This window comes from Eriocheir sinensis, unplaced genomic scaffold, assembly GCF_024679095.1.
Source record: "Eriocheir sinensis breed Jianghai 21 unplaced genomic scaffold, ASM2467909v1 Scaffold595, whole genome shotgun sequence".
Lineage (NCBI taxonomy): Eukaryota > Metazoa > Arthropoda > Malacostraca > Decapoda > Varunidae > Eriocheir > Eriocheir sinensis.
Window position 1 is genome coordinate 52,548 of NW_026111937.1, and position 19,953 is coordinate 72,500.

Genomic DNA, 19,953 nt, shown 5'->3' on the forward strand with positions numbered 1-19,953 from the left:
TCTCTTTTTAGTTTTTTTTTTATAGTTTTTTCTTTAATGTTCTTGTTGTTTCGTTTCTTTTCTCCTTCCTCTCCTGTCCCTCTCTCTCGTTTGATGACTTCTTAGCTTTATTTCTTTATACAGTTTCTATGTTCTATGTTTCTATTGTTCTTATGACTCACCTCATGTATGCATTGAAGTCCTGCCCTTAATTACTGGAAGACATTGAATTAGTTGAGTTAAGTGACATGCCCTCACCTCGAGTATGCAGTTCCGTTCTGGTCACTATGTTCTATTATCTACCTTCCTTTACCTTTTTGCTTCATTTACTCTTTCTTCTTTTTGCATCTCCTTTCTTATTCTTTGTTCGCTTCTTTAACTACTTCATTACTATTTGTTTTTCTCCTCCTCTTTTTCTTCCTTAATCCCACTTCAGTCCTTAGACTACTCTTTCTCTTGCTTTTTACTTCTTTTTACTCTTCCTTCTTTTTTCCATCTTCTTTTCTTATTCTTAATCTGCTTCTTTAACTAAAACTTATTATTTTTTTTCCTCCTCCTCTTTACTTCCTTTTATCCACTTCCAGACCTTAGCCTACTTCTTTTTCTCTTGCTTCTTTTACTTATTTTACTCTTCCTTCTTTTTCCATCTTCTTTCTTATTCTTAGTTCGCTTCTTTAACTACTTCCTTATTATTTTTTTTCTCCTATTTTTCTCCCTTAATCCCACTTCAGTCCTTAGTCCCCTCTTTCTCTTGCTTCTTTTACTTCTTTTACTCTTCCTTCTTTTTCCATCTTCTTTCTTATTCTTAATTCGCTTCTTTAACTACTTCCTTATTATTTTTTTTCTCCTATTTTTCTTCCTTAATCCCACTTCATTCCTTACTTAGCCCACTCTTTCTCTCGCCTTCTGTCTTTTCTCCTTATTGATATTTTTAATCCCACCTCATCCTCTTCAAAAGCTTCTCTCCTTCCCTTCCTCGCCTTCAATGGGCCGTATTTTAAGACACCATCGCTTCTCACATCAACTATTTCTAAAGGTCAAAGAGGGGATCAATCTGGTTTTCATGAGTGTTTTTTAAGGTTCATGGTACAGAAGAAGGGTCAAACTACCACCAGGGTCATAAAACTACCCCTGGAAAGGCTTACAGATCCTACGAAAGCCATGTCAAATATGTGAACTTGGGCGACGAAATGTTTTAAAATACGACCCTTTGTCTCTTCTCCTTGATATTTTTAATCCCACCTCATCCTCTTCAAAAGCTTCCCTCCTTCCCTTCCTCGCCTTCTATGTCTCTTCTCCTTATTGATATTTTTAATCCCACCTCATCCTCTTCAAAAGCTTCCCTCCTTCCCTTCCTCGTTGATTCCTTTCTTCATCCACCTTTTATCTCTTCACATCACATCATCACATCACCTTCACCATCTCATCCCTTCTATCCCTTCCTCTTTTTTATGTGCCTCGACTTCATCTTCATCCCCTCTCCCTCCCTCCCTCCCTCCCTCCCTCCCCCTCTCGTCTGCGTCTCCTTCACCTCCCCCTCCCTCCTCCCCCCCTGACGAACCTGAGCTGCCGCGTCATCCACACCTCACCTGCAGCATCCACGTGACCTCCTGCAGCGGATATGACCTCACCTGACCTCACCTAGCACATCTGGCTCTTGCGTCACCATCCCCCGCTCCCCCTCGCTTCCACACACCTTAAAATTCCTGTCTGTCTGTCTGTCTGTCTGTCTATCTGTGAGTCTGAGCTTGTGTCTTTTTCTTTGTTTGTCTGTCTGTCTGTCTGTCTATCTGTGTGTCTGAACTTGTCTTTTTCTTTGTCTGTCTGTCTGTCTGTATGTATGTATGTATGTAGTATGCGTCTGCCTGTTCGTCTGTCTGTCTGTCTCTGTCTATGTATGTATGTGTCTGTCTGTCTGTCTGTCTCTCTCTCTCTCTCTCTCTCTCTCTCTCTCTCTCTCTCTCTCTCTCCACATTCCACACCCTCACGGTTTTTTTTTTCTTCTCTTTCTTCACTATTTCCTTCTCACTCCTTCCCTTTCTCATTTCCTTCACGGCCACTCCCTCCTCATTCCTCCCTTTCTCCCTCTCTCTCTCACCCTTCAACCACTCCTTCTTTCACACCTTTTTTCCTTCTTCTCCTCCCTTCTTCCTTTGTGGTTTCCTCCTCACTACGCCATTTCTTATCTCATTCCTTTCTTTTCTCCCTACCTCTCTCCCTTCCTCCCTCCCTCCTGCCTCCTCCCTCCTCACCTTCCTTCATTCCTGGCCCACCCTAACATGCATTCCATTAATATCCAGCATGCCAATCTTACCTTTACCCTTCCGCTAATCCTTTGTCCCTTCTTTATCCTTTTATCATATTCTACACAACATTTACCCGCAGCTATTTCACTTCCTACCCTAGCCTGCACAAAAATATACCTATATCCCACCTTAAAATCTTTACACCTTATCTCATATGGATACTCCTTGTTCGCCAACCTCTGGAACAAATGTCGTCCTCCCCTAGTCTGCACAAAACATATCCCTGAATCCTACCCTAGAATCTTTTACACCTAACCTAAAATGGATACCTTTTACCCCAACCTATGGAACACGTCTTCTTACCCTAGACTGCACAAAAATATCCCCAAATCCTTCCCTAGAATCTTTCCACCTAATCTAAATGGATACCTTTTTACCCCAACCTATGGAACACGTCTTCACCCTAGACTACACAGAAATATCCCTAGAATCTTAAGTCCTACCTTGAATCGATATATTTACCTTACCTTACCTAAACTTATTACCATTACTGTACCTTAACAAACAGCTCTCTTCATACCCTAGATGGCACGTAATTCCCCCTATATTACACCCTAGAATCTTTACCCCTGCCTTAGAATCGATGTCACCTTCACCCTAACCGAAGCAACACCTGTCTTCCTTAACCTTGCAACACCCTACGCTGTCCTGCTCATACCCTGACCTAAATACTGACTACTACTATAATATCTACTACTATCTATTATGTTTACTTTTTTTACAACAAAGGAGACAACTCAAGCACACAAATGAAACAATAATAAAAAGCCCACTACTCGCTGCTCCTATAAAAAAAGAATCAAAAGAGCTGCTACATTCTACTACTTCTACAGCTACCACTACTTTCGGTCTCTATCTGAAGGCTTTCTACTGTAATCTGAGGAGAGGTTCAAGTTTAGCTTCTACTATTTTTCTACCTGTCCATGGGTTAAACTTCCCTTTAGTCCATGGGAAAAAACTATTCTTTCACATGTAACTTGAGTAAAAGGTTCCACTAAGTTTCTATCCTCCTAAATATTGAATTCCTTCATAATGGGAGATCGAGAAAATGTATAATGCCTCTGTTTCCCCATTTTTCTCCGTTCCTACAGCTTAATCTCAGTCAGTATCAGAGGCAAAGGTTTATTCTTCTACCTGTACCTTGAGAAAGAGGTTCAAATCTATTCTCCGTTTCTTTCGATAAAACTCCTTCAAGACAAGAAATAAATTTAAATTCTTTCCCTGTAACTCGATGAAGAGGTTCAGGTGTTATTCTCTGTCTCTATCTTCCTTTAATAAGAAAGAAAACAATATTCACCTGTAACTTATATAACTTCAGTAAATATTCACGTACGTTGAACTTTAGTAGAGGAGAAAAGTCTGTGTCCTTCCTTTTGAGATGAACAGAAGAAGCAACGGAGGAGTTAAAGACCAAACACACACACACACACACACACACACACACACAGTAAGCAAGGGGGAGTATGGTATGTCTGAGGGCGGTGAATAGAGGCGAGTCGGCATTCCTTGAGCAACCATCTTATTGTGAGAGCAAACCCAGGGAGGAGCTTGAGATAATGACTGAGGGATTTCCACTGTCAGTCTGCTGCAGAGATGATGATGATGATGATGATGATGATGTGATGATTTTATATTTGAAGGAGTTGATGGTATTCGCATTTACTATTTCTGAGGAAGTGTTCCAGAAGGAGGGAAAAGGAAGAGGGAGGATAGGAAGGAATGGAAGAGGATTAAGAGTAAGGTGATGAAGGGGAGGGAGCGGAGGGGAGGAAGAGGAATGAAAAAAAAAGGGGTGGGAGAGGAAGGAGAAGTAGAGGAGGGAGAGGAGGGAGAAGGAAGGGAGAGTGAGGAATGAAAAAGGAGGGGAGGGAGAGTTAGGAGAAGGATGGGCGGGAGTGGAAGGAAGGAGGAGGAGGGGCGAGAGAGGAAGGAGGAGGAGGAGAGGAAGATGATAAAGGGTGGGGTGAGAAACCGAGGAAGGATAAAAAAATGCAATAAATATAATGACCAAGAGATATACACTGTCACTCTGTTGCAATGATGATGATGATGATGATGATGATGATGGTGATTATGATGATATGTAGAGTGAGAAAACCGAGGAGGAACTAAAGTATAATGAATGATAAGTGAAGTTTCACGGATTTACATTCTTACGATGATGATAATGAAATGAGTGAGGATGATTACGTTAATAATGATGATGATGGTAATAATGATGATTTGAGGCAGGGGTGAAACAAACCGAGGAGGAACTAAAATAAAATGACGAAAGGATTTGCACTGCCAGCCTCTTACAATGATGATGATGATGACGATGATGATGATGATGATGGTAATAATGATGATTTGAGGGGGTGAAAAAAACCGACAGAAACTAAAATAAATGACGAAAGGATTTGCACTGCCAGCCTCTTACAATGATGATGATGATGATGATGATGATGATGATGATGATTTGAGGCAGGTGAAAACAAACCGAGGGAGGAACTAAAATAAAATGACGTAAGGATTTGCACTGCCAGGTATTTACAATGATGATGATGATGATGACGACGATGATGATGATGATGATGATGATGATGGTAATAATGATGATTTGAGGCAGAGGTGAAAACAAACCGAGGAGGAACTAAAACAAATGACGAAAGGATTTGCACTGCCAGGTATTTACAATGATGATGATGATGATGATGGTGATGTTCGAGGGTGGTGGGATGAAGGCCGAGCAAGATCAAGGTGACGAAGATGAGGGTGGGCGAAGGACAAGGATGAGCAGAAAAAAATATACACGTGGAAATTATAGTGAAGGAAAAAAAAAGGAGAACCGGAGAACGAAGAGGAAAAATAAGACCTAAAACAGAAGTTGCCAACCGAAGAGAGAGAGAAAAAAAAGGAAGAAGCGAGGAATGGAGAAGCAGAAAATAAAACAAAGAAAATAATTGCATGTGAAGGCAGACTGAATAAAAAAAATGACAAAGGAAACGGATATGAGAAAGATGAGACAGAACATAAGGAAAGAAATTATAGAAATGGAAAATATAATAAAGCAGGGAAGAAGAATAAAAAGGAAAATTAGAAACAGGAGGAAAAGGAAACTGATCATAGAGGAATAAAAGTGAATAAAGAATATGAAGAGTGAAGGAGTAAAGGAACAAGGGAATAAAGGAACAAAGAAAGAAAAATTAAGAAAAATAAAGATAACTAAAGAGGAATAGAGAGAAATGGAGGGAAGGGACAATAAAGAGGAGTAAAGAAATAAAAAAAAAACAATACCGAAGTAAAGAGGAATGGAGGACTAATAAAATGAAGGATAAAATGAAGTAGAGGGGTTAGGAACAACACATTAATAGAGAAACAGGAAACAAGGGAAATTTGAAGAAGAAAGAGGAATTATGAGGAATAAAGAATATGAGTAAAGAGGAATAGGTAAAAAAAAGCTGAGTCAAGAGGAAAAAGAAAAAAAATATGAGAAATAAAGATAAAAAAATAATACGAGAAGTAGAAATAATGAAGAATAAAGCAAATGAGGAGCAAAAAATGAATAAGGGAAAAGAGGAATCAGGGAAAATATGATAAACAAGGAAACAAAGATAAATATGAACAAACAAAAAAGGAATCATGAGGAAAATAAAAAATAAAGAGAAACAAAGAGGAACAAAGACTAACCAAGAGGACCAGTAACAAGGAAAGGAAGACACAGGTATGGAGCAGGTTGTGTGGCGTCCAAAGTGTGATCCGGACAGGTAAAGGGCGTGTACACAGACTGCTACCAACTGGACTTGCCTCGGGTCACCGTTAAGAGGAGGAGGAGGAGGAGGAGGAGGCGGAGGAGGGGGATCGTCTGCAGAAGGCTAGTCGAGGAGGGAGTGTATGATAATATGGCTTAGGAATGAGAAACTAGAAAAAAGATATTACTGGAGGGAAAAAAATATAGTTGAGATTAAGTTAAACATATGAAGTCCAAAGGCAATGTAAGGGAAATTTTCTACGTGGTGCTGAATTGTCTGAAAATGGACGTATATAAAATGGAATGTATAAAAGAATAGGAATAGAATGCGTAAAAAAATAAGAACGTAGAAGTAACTGAAGATGAAGCACGAAAGAATGAAACTAAGAAAAAATAGGAAAAAAATGATAACGGAAAATAATATAATCACGTGAACAGAAACACACACACACACACACACACACACACACACACACACACACACACACACACACACACACACACACACACACAAACAAACAAACAAACAAACAAACACAAACACCCCAAAATAAGAATAAGAAAAGCAAGAATAATAATGTGAATAAGAATCACAACAAAATAAGTAAACAAACTAAAAATGTAACATACACACACACACACACACACACACACACACACACACACACACACACACACACACACACACACACACACACACACACACAGAGGAGAGAGAGAGAGGAGGGGAGGGAGAGAGAGAGAGGGTGAGGAGAGAGGGAGGGGGAAGTCAACCTAAGCCTGGAGGTGACCCTGCAGCCGAGCCCCAGCCTAACGCCGTGTGAAAGCCGTGACCTCACGCCCGCCCCCCTTCCTCACCCTCGGGCCCCTCCTCCCCCTCCATTCCGGTCCCGTTAGCCCTCCATAGCGAGTAGCAGCTGGCGGCCCCGGGGTGATGGGGTGATGGGTAAGAGGGTAAGGGAGGAAAGGAGGTGAGGGGTAAGGGGGTGAGGGATGGGGTAGGGAAGGTTGATGGGTAAATGGTGGGTTCTCTTCTTTCTATTACTACTACTACTACTACTGCTACTACTACTACTACTGCTGCTACTACTACTGCTACTGGTCCTCCTCTTTCTGCTACTGCTACTACTACTACTACTACTACTACTACTACTACTGCTGCTGCTACTACTACTACTACTACTACTACTACAACTACTACTGCTACTACTACTACTACTACTACTACAACTACTCAGGGATGGATAATGTATAAGAACAGATGGATAGGTGGAATGAAAAATACTATTAGCTAGGTGAGTGGCAGAATACCTTAATGAATGAACAGTTAAGCGCATTAGACAGGTAAGAAAAACGAGTGTGAGTGGATAAGTGCATGAGTGGATAGATTGTTCAATAAGTGGAGGAAGGTGTGTAATGAATGGCAAAATACCTAATGAATGAAAAGGTAAGCAGGTGAATAGGCAGGTAAATAAAACATGAGTGGATTAGTATACAGACAGATTGTAGGAGAGGTGGAGGATGAGTGTGGATGTTGGACAAGAGGAAAAATGGATGTATATATGAGACAATTTTAAAAGGCGTGAATGCTATTGTTAAGTCTCTGTTATTCATAAGTCCTATCACCTATTGTTACGTGATGCGGTTTAGGACACTGCAATAAGATCAGACAATTTTAAAAGGCGTGAATGCTATTGTTAAGTCTCGGTTATTTATATGTCCTCTCGTCTATTGTTACGTGATGCGATTTAGGACACTGCAATAGGATCCTAACACCCTCTGGTTCCTCCTCTCCAAAACTCAGGACACGTGATCGTACAAAACCTGTTGCTGGAATGATCGTAACTTGGGTTGGGCAGTGATGGGCGGTTCTTGTGGCCTTGCAATTCCTGAAGGCTCATACGATTTTGGAGAAGAACTGGAAACATTCTCTTGGGTAACTTAGCTATATAAGGCTTGCGGCTGTAGAGATGGACAGGCAAAAAAATTAGTGGGTTCTAGTTTTTACCGTATTCACATTATTATCATTCAGAAATTTGCCTGGAAACGTTCATTTGATAGTGAATTTAGTTTTTTTGTTTACCGACCGCCTTAACTATACAAGGCTTGCGGCTGAAGAGATGGACAGGGAAAAAAAATACGTGGGTTCTAGTTTTTACCGTATTCACATTATTATCATTCATAAATTTGCCCGGAAACGTTCATTTGATAGTGAATTTAGTCTTTTTGTTTACCGACCTCCTCTTCCTTTCAATTTGCTATGATGGGATGGTTGCGTGCATGGATGGCAGTATTTTGTCGCTGCGTCCTTGTACGGAGGCGACGAGGATGGGAACACAAGACAAATATAATTGGATAAGAATGAATTGCAGACAAGAAAATTTGCCAATCATCCGAGAGAAGATGAGTCGACGGTAAGGAAGAGTAGTCACGTCTCCACACACAGAGTGAATAAATGCGTCGTGCGGCGAGTATTTATAGAGATGAGCGACGGTGTAATTATGCATGTGACAACGATGGATTTATGATGGAAGGTGTGGGTCCTCGAAATTAACGGGAAACATTAACGCAGAGAAACAGTCAGAGGAGAGACGCGACGAAAATATCTATAAATAAAATGATGGTTAAAACAATCCCCCAAATTAAAGAGAAGACACCAAGCCCTCGGAACAAAAAACTAACATAAACAATAGATAGCAAAGTCACCAAGACCACGAACATCAACAAAAACAAAACAACAAAAAAGTAATAATCACAAACAAGACATCAATCAATTAATTAGTAAGTAAGTAAAGGGGGAAGAAATATGCTACAGGTGTGCGTGGCCTCAGTGCTCATCTCCGTCACCTTAGCACTTGAAACTATGGTGGATAAGAACAACAACAACAAAAAACAAAAAAAGTCAATCCAAAAGACAATCCAAAAAAGTAAAAAAAAACACGAAACCCTAAAAAAAGTTCGATAATCCACAAACTACGAACAAACAAACAAACAAATAAAGGGTCACTCAAACACACCCACAAGAAAGACATCACCAAATTCCCAGTGAGTCACCCCCCCCCCCCTTTCACACACACGCACGCACACACCCACGTTCTCACACAAGGTCCCGGACAGAAGAGGCACCAAAACACCGCCTCTGGAACGCCCCGGTGGACTAACGCTCCCAGACGAAGGCATTTCCTGGCTCGGGGCGCAGATGACGTCGTCGTCCCTCCTCCTCTTGTCTTCTACCCCCTTCCCGTCCCTACCCCTATGCCCCTTCTCATTCCCCAAGCCCTCCACCCTTTCCCCAAGCCATATTCTAACCTTCTTCTTTCCCCAGATCAAGCCCCTTTCTCCTCCTCCTTCAATTTCTTCACTTTTTCATCCTAAAGAATTCCTCCCCTTCACTTCTTTTGTCCTTGGTTATTTTCCTTCTTTCCTAGCCCTTTTCCCCTTCCCCTTCCTGTTCAACCAGTCATCTACCCTTTCATCCTCAAGTTCTCCTCTCCCGTACTTCTTCGGTCATTTCCCCTATTCTTCTCCAGCCCTCTTTCCCTTCCCTTTACCATTTCTAGCAATCTGCCCTTCCTTTTCCCTAGCCTCGTCCTTCATACTCTTCCCAAACTCTCATTCCCTTGCCATTCTCTTTACCTTTTATCCCGGTCATCTTTTCCCCTACCTTTCTCATTCTCTTCTAAAAAAAACCTATCAAACCTACTATATGTCTCTTTCTACCCATCTCCACTTTTTCATTTTCCTATGTTGTAAATCTCCACTCCCTAATCCACCTCCACTTCATTCCCCACCTCCTTTCACTGATACCTCCATGACCTATTCTACCTCCACTTCATCCTCCACCTATCAACAACCTACTCAAATTCACCTTCATCACCTACCGAATTCTTTACTTCGCTTTAAATGGCTCCTCCTCCCTCATCTTCGTCTGCCCTTTACTCCCACTCCTTCCCATCTTCAAGTCTGGCCTTCCTGGAAACACCCAGAGGCTCTTGCAATGCGTCTTCCCCACCCTCCAACTCCCCCCATACCACACGTACCCCACACCACCACCACAGTCCCCCACCCTCCTGAAAACCCAACATACTCGAAGCCTCAAGTCACTGCCGGCTGAGAACATCCTGAAGAAAACGTGAGATAAGGGAGACAGATGGCTGGTTCTCGGTTCTCCGGTTGTTTGTTTTCGCTTTTGAAGGTCCTTGAGATTCTGTGTTTTGTTTTGTTTTTGATACGCAGTTAATAGTTAGTTGCTTGTTTGGTTGGTTGTGGTTTTGAGAGTGAGTGTGACGGAGAGATTTGTTTTTTGTCTTATCTTGTTTTCATTTGGATTCGTTTCCTTGGAGTGTTTGTCTTACTTTGTTTTCTTGACTGGTTTATCGTTGCTATGTGTGCCGCTCCTGGTGTAAATGAAGGTGAGCATCGCATCATTAAAATTATCAAGACGGAATAATACCAACAAAATATATAAAAAAAATACAACGTGATGATTACGGAGATTCGTTGAGACGACTGAAAAAGAAAATCACGGTTTACTTTTCGTCTATCAAAAAAAAAGAAAAAAAAAAAGAAAAAAAAAAGGGAAATAATTCTTTTGATTCTTTTGGATTTGAGGTCATACTTAGGTATTGCCTTACACGTGATATTAAATATTCGACACCTTCCTATGTCTAGTCCTTCATAAAATTAAACTTAGTACCTAGTTCCTTTTTTTCCCCTTACGTTATATGTACTTATAACAACGGGGAACTTTTAAGACTGTGTAGAGGGCGCTGTTTATACCTATTGGTCCCTCCGTCTGGATAGCAGGCTCGGCTACTTTAGTGCTGCCCTCTGGGGCGAAACAGGTTTAAAAGTTTCCCAATACCTCCTCGGCTTCATTTTTTTTACATAAATCTTAATGTTTCTTTACACAAGTTTCCCGTTTTCTCCTTAACTACAGTTTTTATATAATACTAAACCATAATGTAACTTCTTTGCCTGTTTGTGTATTACGTGTTGAGTGCTTGGTTAAGGCTTCGTCATTAGTTCTAACACAGCCTAATGACGTAACTTCCTTAATGACATTGTGTTGTGTATGTATACTACGAGTAGGTGCACAATAATATATTTGGTCATACGTTAACTTCTTTATCGCTGCTTAAGTATTACGTGTCTAGTGCATGGTTAACGTTTTGGCACGAGGCACCACAAACACTGATGACGTAACTTCTTAAATGACATTGTGCTGAGTGAATATGAGGTGCTTACTGCCTGTCTAACACTTGACTTTGCATGTGTATTTCGTGTTTGATGCCTGGTTGACGTTATTTCACACTATATTGACCTGACTTTAATGACATTGTGTTGAGTGAGTACTAGATGCTTACTGCCTGTCTAACACTTGACTTTGCATGTGTATTTCGTGTTTGATGCCTGGTTGACGTTATTTCACGCTATAATGACGTGACTATAACGAAATTGTGTTGAGTGAGTACTAGATGCTTACTGCCTGTCTAACACTTGACTTTGCATGTGTATTTCGTGTTTGATGCCTGGTTGACGTTATTTCACGCTATAATGACGTGACTTTAACGAAATTGTGTTGAGTGTGTATTAGATGCTGGCTGCCTAACGCTTGCTTCTTCTTTGAGTTACTATCACATGTTCTTGTTGGATCTGTTTCACCTTCCATGGCTCCGCACCGCCTCGTCCTGACACCTTTCTGCGGCTCACGACTCACGGAAGACCAGACAGCCTCCTTCAATCTCTCCTTCTCTCTCTCTCTCTCTCTCTCTCTCTCTCTCTCTCTCTCTCTCTCTCTCTCTCTCTCTCTCTCTCTCTCTCTCTCTCTCTCTCTCTATCTCTCACTCTCTCGCTCTCTCTCTCTCTCTCTCTCTCTCTCTCTCTCTCTCTCCAGGCCTTGGAACACTGCCTCAAACGGTGACATCCTGACTCCCTGACCTGACCTACACACACCAACGGTTTAAGATTATACTGATTTTCTCCTCCTCCTCCAGCAACTCTCTCTCTCTCTCTCTCTCTCTCTCTCTCATTATTGCTCTTATCATTATTATCAGTTTTATTTTCTCTTTCGCTCCTCCTTCTACTTTTCCTCCTCCTCCTCCTCCTCCTCCTTCTTCATTCTATCCACGTCTCTGTTTTTATTCACCTAACTGTTATTATTATTATCGAACCTGTCTTGTTCTCCTTTTCGTCCTCGTCCGGCTAGAATACTCGATTTCTTCCTCCTCCTTCTCCTCCTCCTCCACCTCCACCTCCACCTCCTCCTCCTCCTTGCCTGATTCACATGAACGATTTCCAACCTTTTCTTTCCTTTTATATTTTTTTTCATCTTTTTTACATAAACACACAAACTCACTCTATTGCTTTTTGTATAATTAAATAGATGATAGATGTACTTAATTTAAAGGGTTGACTGATTGTTTTATTATTTGTTTGATTTAAGAATGTTTAGTTAAAGTAGCTGTAATTGACTTGGACATACTAGTTAATAATCACTCAATAATAACTTACTAATGATAACATGTGCATGATTAAATAAATGTTGTCTTGTTTATAAAATATTAAAAAAAAATATGAATGTTTGAGTTTAAGTTAAATTTGTGATACTAACCTTGTCCATCACCCTCAATTCCTTCCCCCATACCTCCCCCACCACCCTCCCTCCCTCCCTCCCTTCCTCCCTCTTTTTCTCTCCCTCCTATCTTCCTTTTTTTTCTCCCTTTCTTATTATGATTTTCCTTTCTTCCTTCTGTCCTTGAGTTTCCGTTCCGTTTTGTTTTTTTCCTTCCTTCCTTCCTTCCTTCCTTCCTTCTCCTCCTCCTTCCCTCCCTCCCTCACTCTCTTTCTCTCCCTCCTTTCTCCCTTTATTTCTCCCTTTCTCATTATTTTTTCCTTTCTTCCTTCTCTAATTTCGTTTTCGTTCCGTTCTGTTCCTTTTCTTTCCTTTCCCTTCTTTTCCTTCCATCCTTCCTTCTTCTATTTCTCATTTTCCTCCTCCTCCTCCTCCTCCTCCTCCTCCTCCTCCTCCTCCTCCTCCTCCTCCTCCTCCTCCTCCTCCTCCATTCCCAATAAAATCCAATACCAAAATCCTTCCATTGCCCAACAAAACCACCACACCTTGCCTTCATTCCACTTTCCACCCATAACATTCCCACCCTTTCCACCCCTCCCCCCCTTTCCATGACCTCCTGTTCCATGCATCACCGACCTCCACAACGGCCTCCTCCTCCGCATCCATATCACCGTCCTGCATCCACCACCTCCACACACCCACTCCACTTTCCCCTTCTCTTCCTCTTATCCACACTACACCCCTGCATACCAATCCATCATAATCCACTCCACAATCTCCTTATCCACCCTCACCTTACCCCTTGCATCCACTCCCCAATCACCTCTTCCTTATCCTACCACCCCAGCATCCACCACGACCACTAACCACTAACCACTCACCCCTAAACCAGCCGCCACTAACCTGACAGCCCCCCCCGCGGCCTGTGAGTACGGGGGGCAGTGGTACGCCGTAGGGGACGCCGTTGCCACCGAAGAGCCGTGCCTGGTCTGCTCGTGCACCCCGCCACACCACACCTCACCACATGCCTCGCTGGTGTGCCACTTGAGGGTGTGTCCCGCGGTGCCTAACTTGGTGCCCCGCGGCTGCTACAAGCTACAGAAGGCGGGAAGATGTTGTCCTGAGGTGGTTTGCGGTGAGCTGACAACTTACATCGCCTCTCTCTCTCCCCATGCCTCCTCCCTTAACCTCCTCAATCTCTACTTCTCTCATTTCCTAAACCTTTACTCTTTTCCTTTCCTCAACTTCTCCTGCTCTCCTTTCTTCAACTTTGCCTCCATTCCTCTTCTTTCCTCAACCTCTACTTCTCTCATTTCCTAAACTTTTACTCTTTTCCTTTCCTCAACTTCTCCTGCTCTCCTTTCTTCAACTTTGCCTCCATTCCTCTTCTTTCCTCAATCTCTACTTCTCTCATTTCCTAAACTTTTACTCTTTTCCTTTCCTCAACCTCTCAACTTCTCCTCCTCTCCTTTCTTCAGCTTTTCCTCCATTCCTTTTCCTCAACCTCTCCTCTTCTTTCCTCAACCTCTACTTCTCTCATTTCCTAAACCTTTACTCTTTTCCTTTCCTCAACCTCTCAACTTCTCCTCTCCTTTCTTCAGCTTTTCCTCCATTCCTTTTCCTCAACCTCTCCTCTTCTTTCCTCAACCTCTACTTCTCTCATTTCCTAAACCTTTTGCTCTTCTCCTTCCCTCAGCCTATCCTCCTCTTCTTTCTTCAACTTTTCCTCCATGCCTTTTCCTGAGCCTCTCCTCTTCTTTCCTCAACCTATCCTCCTCTCCTTTCCTTCTCCTCAACCTCTGTTCTCCTTTCCTCTACCTCTCTTCATCTCCAATCCTCAACCTTTCCTCCTTTTTTTCCTCAACCTCTCTTCTTTCCTCAACCTGTTCTAATTTCCTTCTCCTCAACCTCTCCTCTCCTTTCCTCAACTTTTCTTCCTCTCCAAGCCTCAACCTCTCCTCCTCTCAAACCTCAATCCTTCCTCTTTTCCTTCTGAACATCTCTCCTCCACTCTCCCCCTACAAACCTCCCCTTCTCTCCTTTCCTCAACCCTTCCTCCTTTCTTTCTCTTCAACCTCTCCTCTCCTACTTTATGTCACCTGTTCACTGTTTTAATCATCTTTTCTTTTTCTCCAGCTCTATTTCATCTTATCTGTCATCTCTTAAGTGTTCTAATTACCCTTTCTTTTTCTCCTGTTCTATTTTAGCTTCTGTCTTGTCACCTGTTAACTGTTCTAATCACCGTATTCTATTTATTCTCTTTTATTCAACTATATTATTTTTACTAACTCATCTCTTCCTACCATTACTTTCGGCCTTGCTTCAGTCTTATATTTATACAATTTCTCTTTCACTTTACACCTATCTCTTCAATCCTCTCTACCTGTCTATTACCCGTCTTTCCATCCTCTCTGTCTACCTGTCAATCATATCCCACCTTTGTCTGTCTCTCTACCTGTATATCCTCTCTCATCTGTCTGTCACCTAGGTATACTTGTATACCTGTAAATGTTCCCCCACCTGTTTCTGTCTCCTACACCTACCTGTCAGTCTTCTCCCTGTGTGTCTCTTACGTACCTGTCAATCTGCTTACCTGTCTATATTAACCCAGCTGTGTGTCTCCCACCCTACTGTTAGTCAATATACCTATCAACTGTCTGTTTCCTACCTACCTGTCAATCTGCTTACCTGTCTATATTAACCCAGCTGTGTGTCTCCCACCCTACTGTTAGTCAATATACCTATCAACTGTCTGTTTCCTACCTACCTGTCAATCTGCTTACCTGTCTATATTAACCTAGCTGAGTGTCCTCCACCTTCCTGTCAGTCAATCTACCTTTCACTGTCTTTTTCCTACCTACCTGTCAATGTACCTACGTGTGAATCTTCTCCCACCTGTGTCTCTCTCTTCCCTACCTGTCAATCTTCTTCCACCTGTGCCTGCGTTTTGCTCTTCTCTGGCCTCGACCTCACCTGCCTGCATTTCTTCTCAGCATCCTCCCCTCCCCCCCCCCTCCTCTCTTACCTTCTCGACATGCTTCTCTCTCTCTCTCTCTCTCTCTCTCTTATGATCTCTCTCTCTCTTTATAGCTGTTCTTATCCTATTGTTCTTAGTCCTCCTCCTCCATCTTTTCCTCCTCCTCCTCCTCCTCCTCCTCCTCCTCCTCCTCCTCCTCCTCCTCCTCTTCTTTTTACCCTTCTGCCGATAACATATTTACAGCTTCCTTTCATGGCTTTCGATGGCTTTTCACGACCATTTTTCAAGCCTCCTCCTCCTCCTCCTCCTCCTCCTCCTCCTCCTCCTCCTCCTCCTCCCACAATGGCTGCCTCTTCAGTGATTCCTTTTAAAGAGTTTATTATCTCATCACATCATATTATCCTTCCAGTCTTCCTCAATTATCCTTCTGCTGTGTACTCCAAAAGCCCTCCTCCTCCACCTCCTCCTCCTCCTAATACTCATCTTTAGTTAGTCATTTTGTGTGTACTCCAGTTGCATTTTCCTCCTCCTCCTCCTCCTCCTCCTCCTCCTCCTCCTCCTCCTCAACCTTCACCTCCACGTTTTCCTCCTCTTACTTAATTAACCTTTGTACTTGAATACCATCCTCTCCTCCTCCTTGTCGTCGTCCTCCTCCTCCTCCTCCTCCTCCTCCTCCTCCTCCTCCTCCTCCTCCTCCTCCTCCTCCTCCTCCTCCTCTTCCTCCTCCTCTATTAACCTTCTTTTATCTGTACTCTAAAACCCTCCTCTTCTTCCTCCTCTTCCTCCTCCTCCTCTTACTCCTTTAACCTTCTTCTTTATACTCGATTACTACTACCTCCTCCTCCTCCTCCTCCTCCTCCTCCTCCTCCTCCTCCTCCTCTTCCTCCTCCTCTATTAACCTTCTTTTATCTGTACTCTAAAACCCTCCTCGTCTTCCTCCTCTTCCTCTTTTAACCTTCTTCTTTATACTCGATTACTACTACCTCCTCCTCCTCCTCCTCCTCCTCCTCTTCCTCCTCTATTAACCTTCTTTTATCTGTACTCTAAAACCCTCCTCGTCTTCCTCCTCTTCCTCTTTTAACCTTCTTCTTTATACTCGATTACTACTACCTCCTCCTCCTCCTCCTCCTCCTCCTCCTCCTCCTCCTCCTCCCTAGGCATTCCTACAAGCACACTGATTCGCTCTCACACTAATATTCTCGCTCTTTTTTTCCGAAGTCCTCCCCGCCGAAGCTTGTTTATGTTTCCTTCGCAACCTTCTCTGGACGCTGCATTTCCTTCTTTACGCTTGAGGCAACTTTTGGTGCTTGATAATAACAGAATGCGGTCTTTTTATTTTTTTATATTTTTTGTGTGTATCTTGTTATTTCATTGTACTCCTCCTCCTCTTCTTTCTTCTTCGTTTTTTTTTCGTTCTCTTTTCTTTTTACATTTTCCTTTTCTCTTCTTTCTGTTTCTTCTCCTTTTTTCCTTTTCTCATATTCGTTTCCCTTTTCCTCCTCCTCCTCCTCCTCCTCTTCTATTTCCTTTTTCACTTCTTCTTTCTTCATTTTCATCCTCGTCCTCTTTTTTTTCCTTTTCCTCTTCCTCTTCTTTTTTTCTTTTCCTCCTTCCCCTCTTCCTTTTTCTTTCCCCTCGTCCTCTTTTTTTCCTTTTCCTCCTCTTCTTTTTTGTTTTCCTCCTCCACCTCTTCCTTTTTGTTTCTCCTCGTCCTCTTTTTTTTCCCTTTTCCTCTTCCTCTTCTTTTTTTGTTTTCCTCCTCCACCTTTTCCTTTTTCTGTTTCTCCTCGTCCTCTTTTTTTCTTTTCCTCTTCCTCTTCTTTTTTGTTCTGCTCCTTCCCCTCTTCCTTTCTCTGTTTCTCCTCGTCCTCTTTTTTTTCCTTTTCCTCCTCCTCTTTTTTTTTTTCTCCTCCTCCTCTTCTTCCTTTTTCTGTTTCTCCTCGGCCTCCTTTTTTTCCTTTTCCTCGTGCTCCACCTCCTTTTTTTCTATTCCTCCTTCTCCTCTTCTTTATCTTTTCCTCTTCTTTCGGTTTTCCTTTTCCCTCTTTCTCCTTCTCCTCCTTAACCTCTTTTTTTTTCCTTTTCCTTCTTTTTTTTTGTTTTCCTTCTCCACCTCTTCCTTTCTCTGTTTCTTCTCGGGATCCTTTTTTTCCTTTTCCTCGTCCTCCTCCTTCCCCCTTTTTTTCTTTTCCTCTTCTTTCGCTTTTCCTTTTCCTCCTCCTCCTCCTCCTCCTCCTCCTCCTCCTCCTTAACCGGCACAACAAACCTATCACGGTGCTCTACTTAACTATTTACTCTCACCTGTTGCGTGCTATATTCTTTTACTTACATTCTTCTACTTAAATTCTTGCTTAGAAACTGTTACTTACATTCTTCTACTTAAATTCTTGCTTAGATTCTTTTACTTACATTCCTCTACTTAGAGTCTCGCTTAGATACTGTTACTTACATTCTTCTACTTAAATTCTTGCTTAGATACTGTTACTTACATTACTGTACTTAAAGTCTCGCTTAGATCTTTATTTTACATTCTTCTACTTTAATTATTTTGGTTATGTCATTCTCCTTATGTTCTTCAGCTGTTTTTTTTTTGTTTGTTTTTTTACATTTTGCGTTCACTGCCATAGTTTGATATGTCTTTATATTATTTATTTTGTTGTTCAATATACGTTTTTTATTTAATTGTATTCTAGTTATATATATTTTCTCTGCTTCATTTCTTCATCTGTATTTGTTTTCCTTTCCTCTATTTTTTTTCATTTAGCCTTTCTATTTTTCCTTAACTTTTCTTCTTCAACATTTATCAATATCCCTTTTTTTTTGCGTTTCCGATTTTCTCTTTCTCTCCGCGATCTCTTTTCACTTCACTTCCTCTCACCATAACGTCTTTTTTTTTTTTTCTTTCTTCGCTATATGTCTACGCCTTTTCTTTCTGATTTTCTGTTTTCACTTTTCCTTCTTGTTCCACTTCCCAGCGTTTTCTGTTACCTTCTCTCCCTCTAAACCATAACTTGTATTTTCTCCTCCTCCTTTTCTTCTTCTTCTTCTTCTTCTTCTTCTTCTTCAACATATAGCTACATGTTTTCTTTGTGATTTTACTTTTCTCGTTCTTTTCTTGTTGTATTTATCCGCGTTTTTTCACTTATCTCCATTTAATCATAATTTCTATTTTTTCCACCTTTCCTCTTCTTCAAAATATATCGAGTCCTTTTCTTAGTGATTTCTTTTTTCTTTTCTTTTCCTTCTAGTACTACTTATCCGCGTTTTCTTTTCACTTGTCTCCCCTTTTATTTTTTCAACTATTCTTCTTCAAACTACATCTCCATCATTCTTTTTTTCCTTGTTTTGTATATCCGCGTTTCTCCTTTTATCTTTAAGTACACATAACTTTTTTTCTACATTTCCTCTTCTCTAATAATTTATAACAACTTCCTCTTTTTCACGTTTTCAGCTTTCTCTCTCTCATCTAACTTCCCTCCGACCCTTATTTAACGACCCCTTTCACAGTAACGGTTAACAAATAAACTTTCCCAAACGTGTAAGACTATAAAAAAATATGTAATGTGCATGACAATGATAGTTAATGGAGTTTGTTGCATGTGGCTGACAAATGCTGAAGTAATCTTAACGGCCGTATTACTAAACATTCCGTCGCCCAAGTACACATATTTGACAAGGCTTTCGTAGGAGTTTTGGGCATTTCCAGGAGTAGTTTTATGACCCTGGTGGTAGTTTGACCCTTCTTCTGTGCCGTGAACCTGAAGAAACACTCATTAGAACTCAATCGACCCCCTCTTTGACCTTTAGAAATAGCTGATGTGAGAGGCGAAAGTGTCTTAAAATATCGACCTTAGTGTCTACAGAGTGACGAGAACGTATGATGATGTAAAATATGAGTGGGTTTGTGTTGAGTGACTTGCATGTGCGTTGAGTATTAAGTTTGTTACATAAGAATAATAACTGTGAAGATGTTGTGTTACTTCTTTGATATGTTTGCTGCATAAATATAATAGTCACGGAACCAGAAAGAAAATGGGGTGTACAAACAAGGATCCTCAATTTGCAGGAGTGCCATGAGGAGTTTGATGCATATTATTGTTGTTCTTAAGCTGCCTCTTTCACCGTAAAAAAAAATATATGTACAAGAAAAGAACTATAAAGAATAACTCCAACACAGAACAATACCTTTCTATAGATTATACTGTATGGAGAGACACTAATACACGCACCAGAACATAAAAAATAAAATATAGGAACTGCATGAATACAACTGCAAAAAGAGAACTCTATTACAACACTATTACCTACGAAAACAAATAAAATAAAGAAAGAAAGAAAGAAAAATACACGTAAATAATCAAAGGCAAGCTGGATAAAAACGTGACCC

The 19,953-nt window shown here is 41.3% G+C and overlaps 1 protein-coding gene across 1 annotated transcript in view; it reads left to right on the top strand.

The window, feature by feature from the left end:
* Positions 1–13,465: 13,465 nt before the first annotated feature.
* LOC126993278 (proteoglycan 4-like) overlaps positions 13,466–19,953 on the top strand; it is a gene marked incomplete at its 5' end in the record, with an annotated part of 45,321 nt that continues 38,833 nt past the window's right edge. Inside the window, 1 exon segment of the mRNA XM_050852238.1 lies at positions 13,466–13,724. Within this exon segment, the coding sequence (XP_050708195.1) occupies positions 13,466–13,724 (259 nt within the window).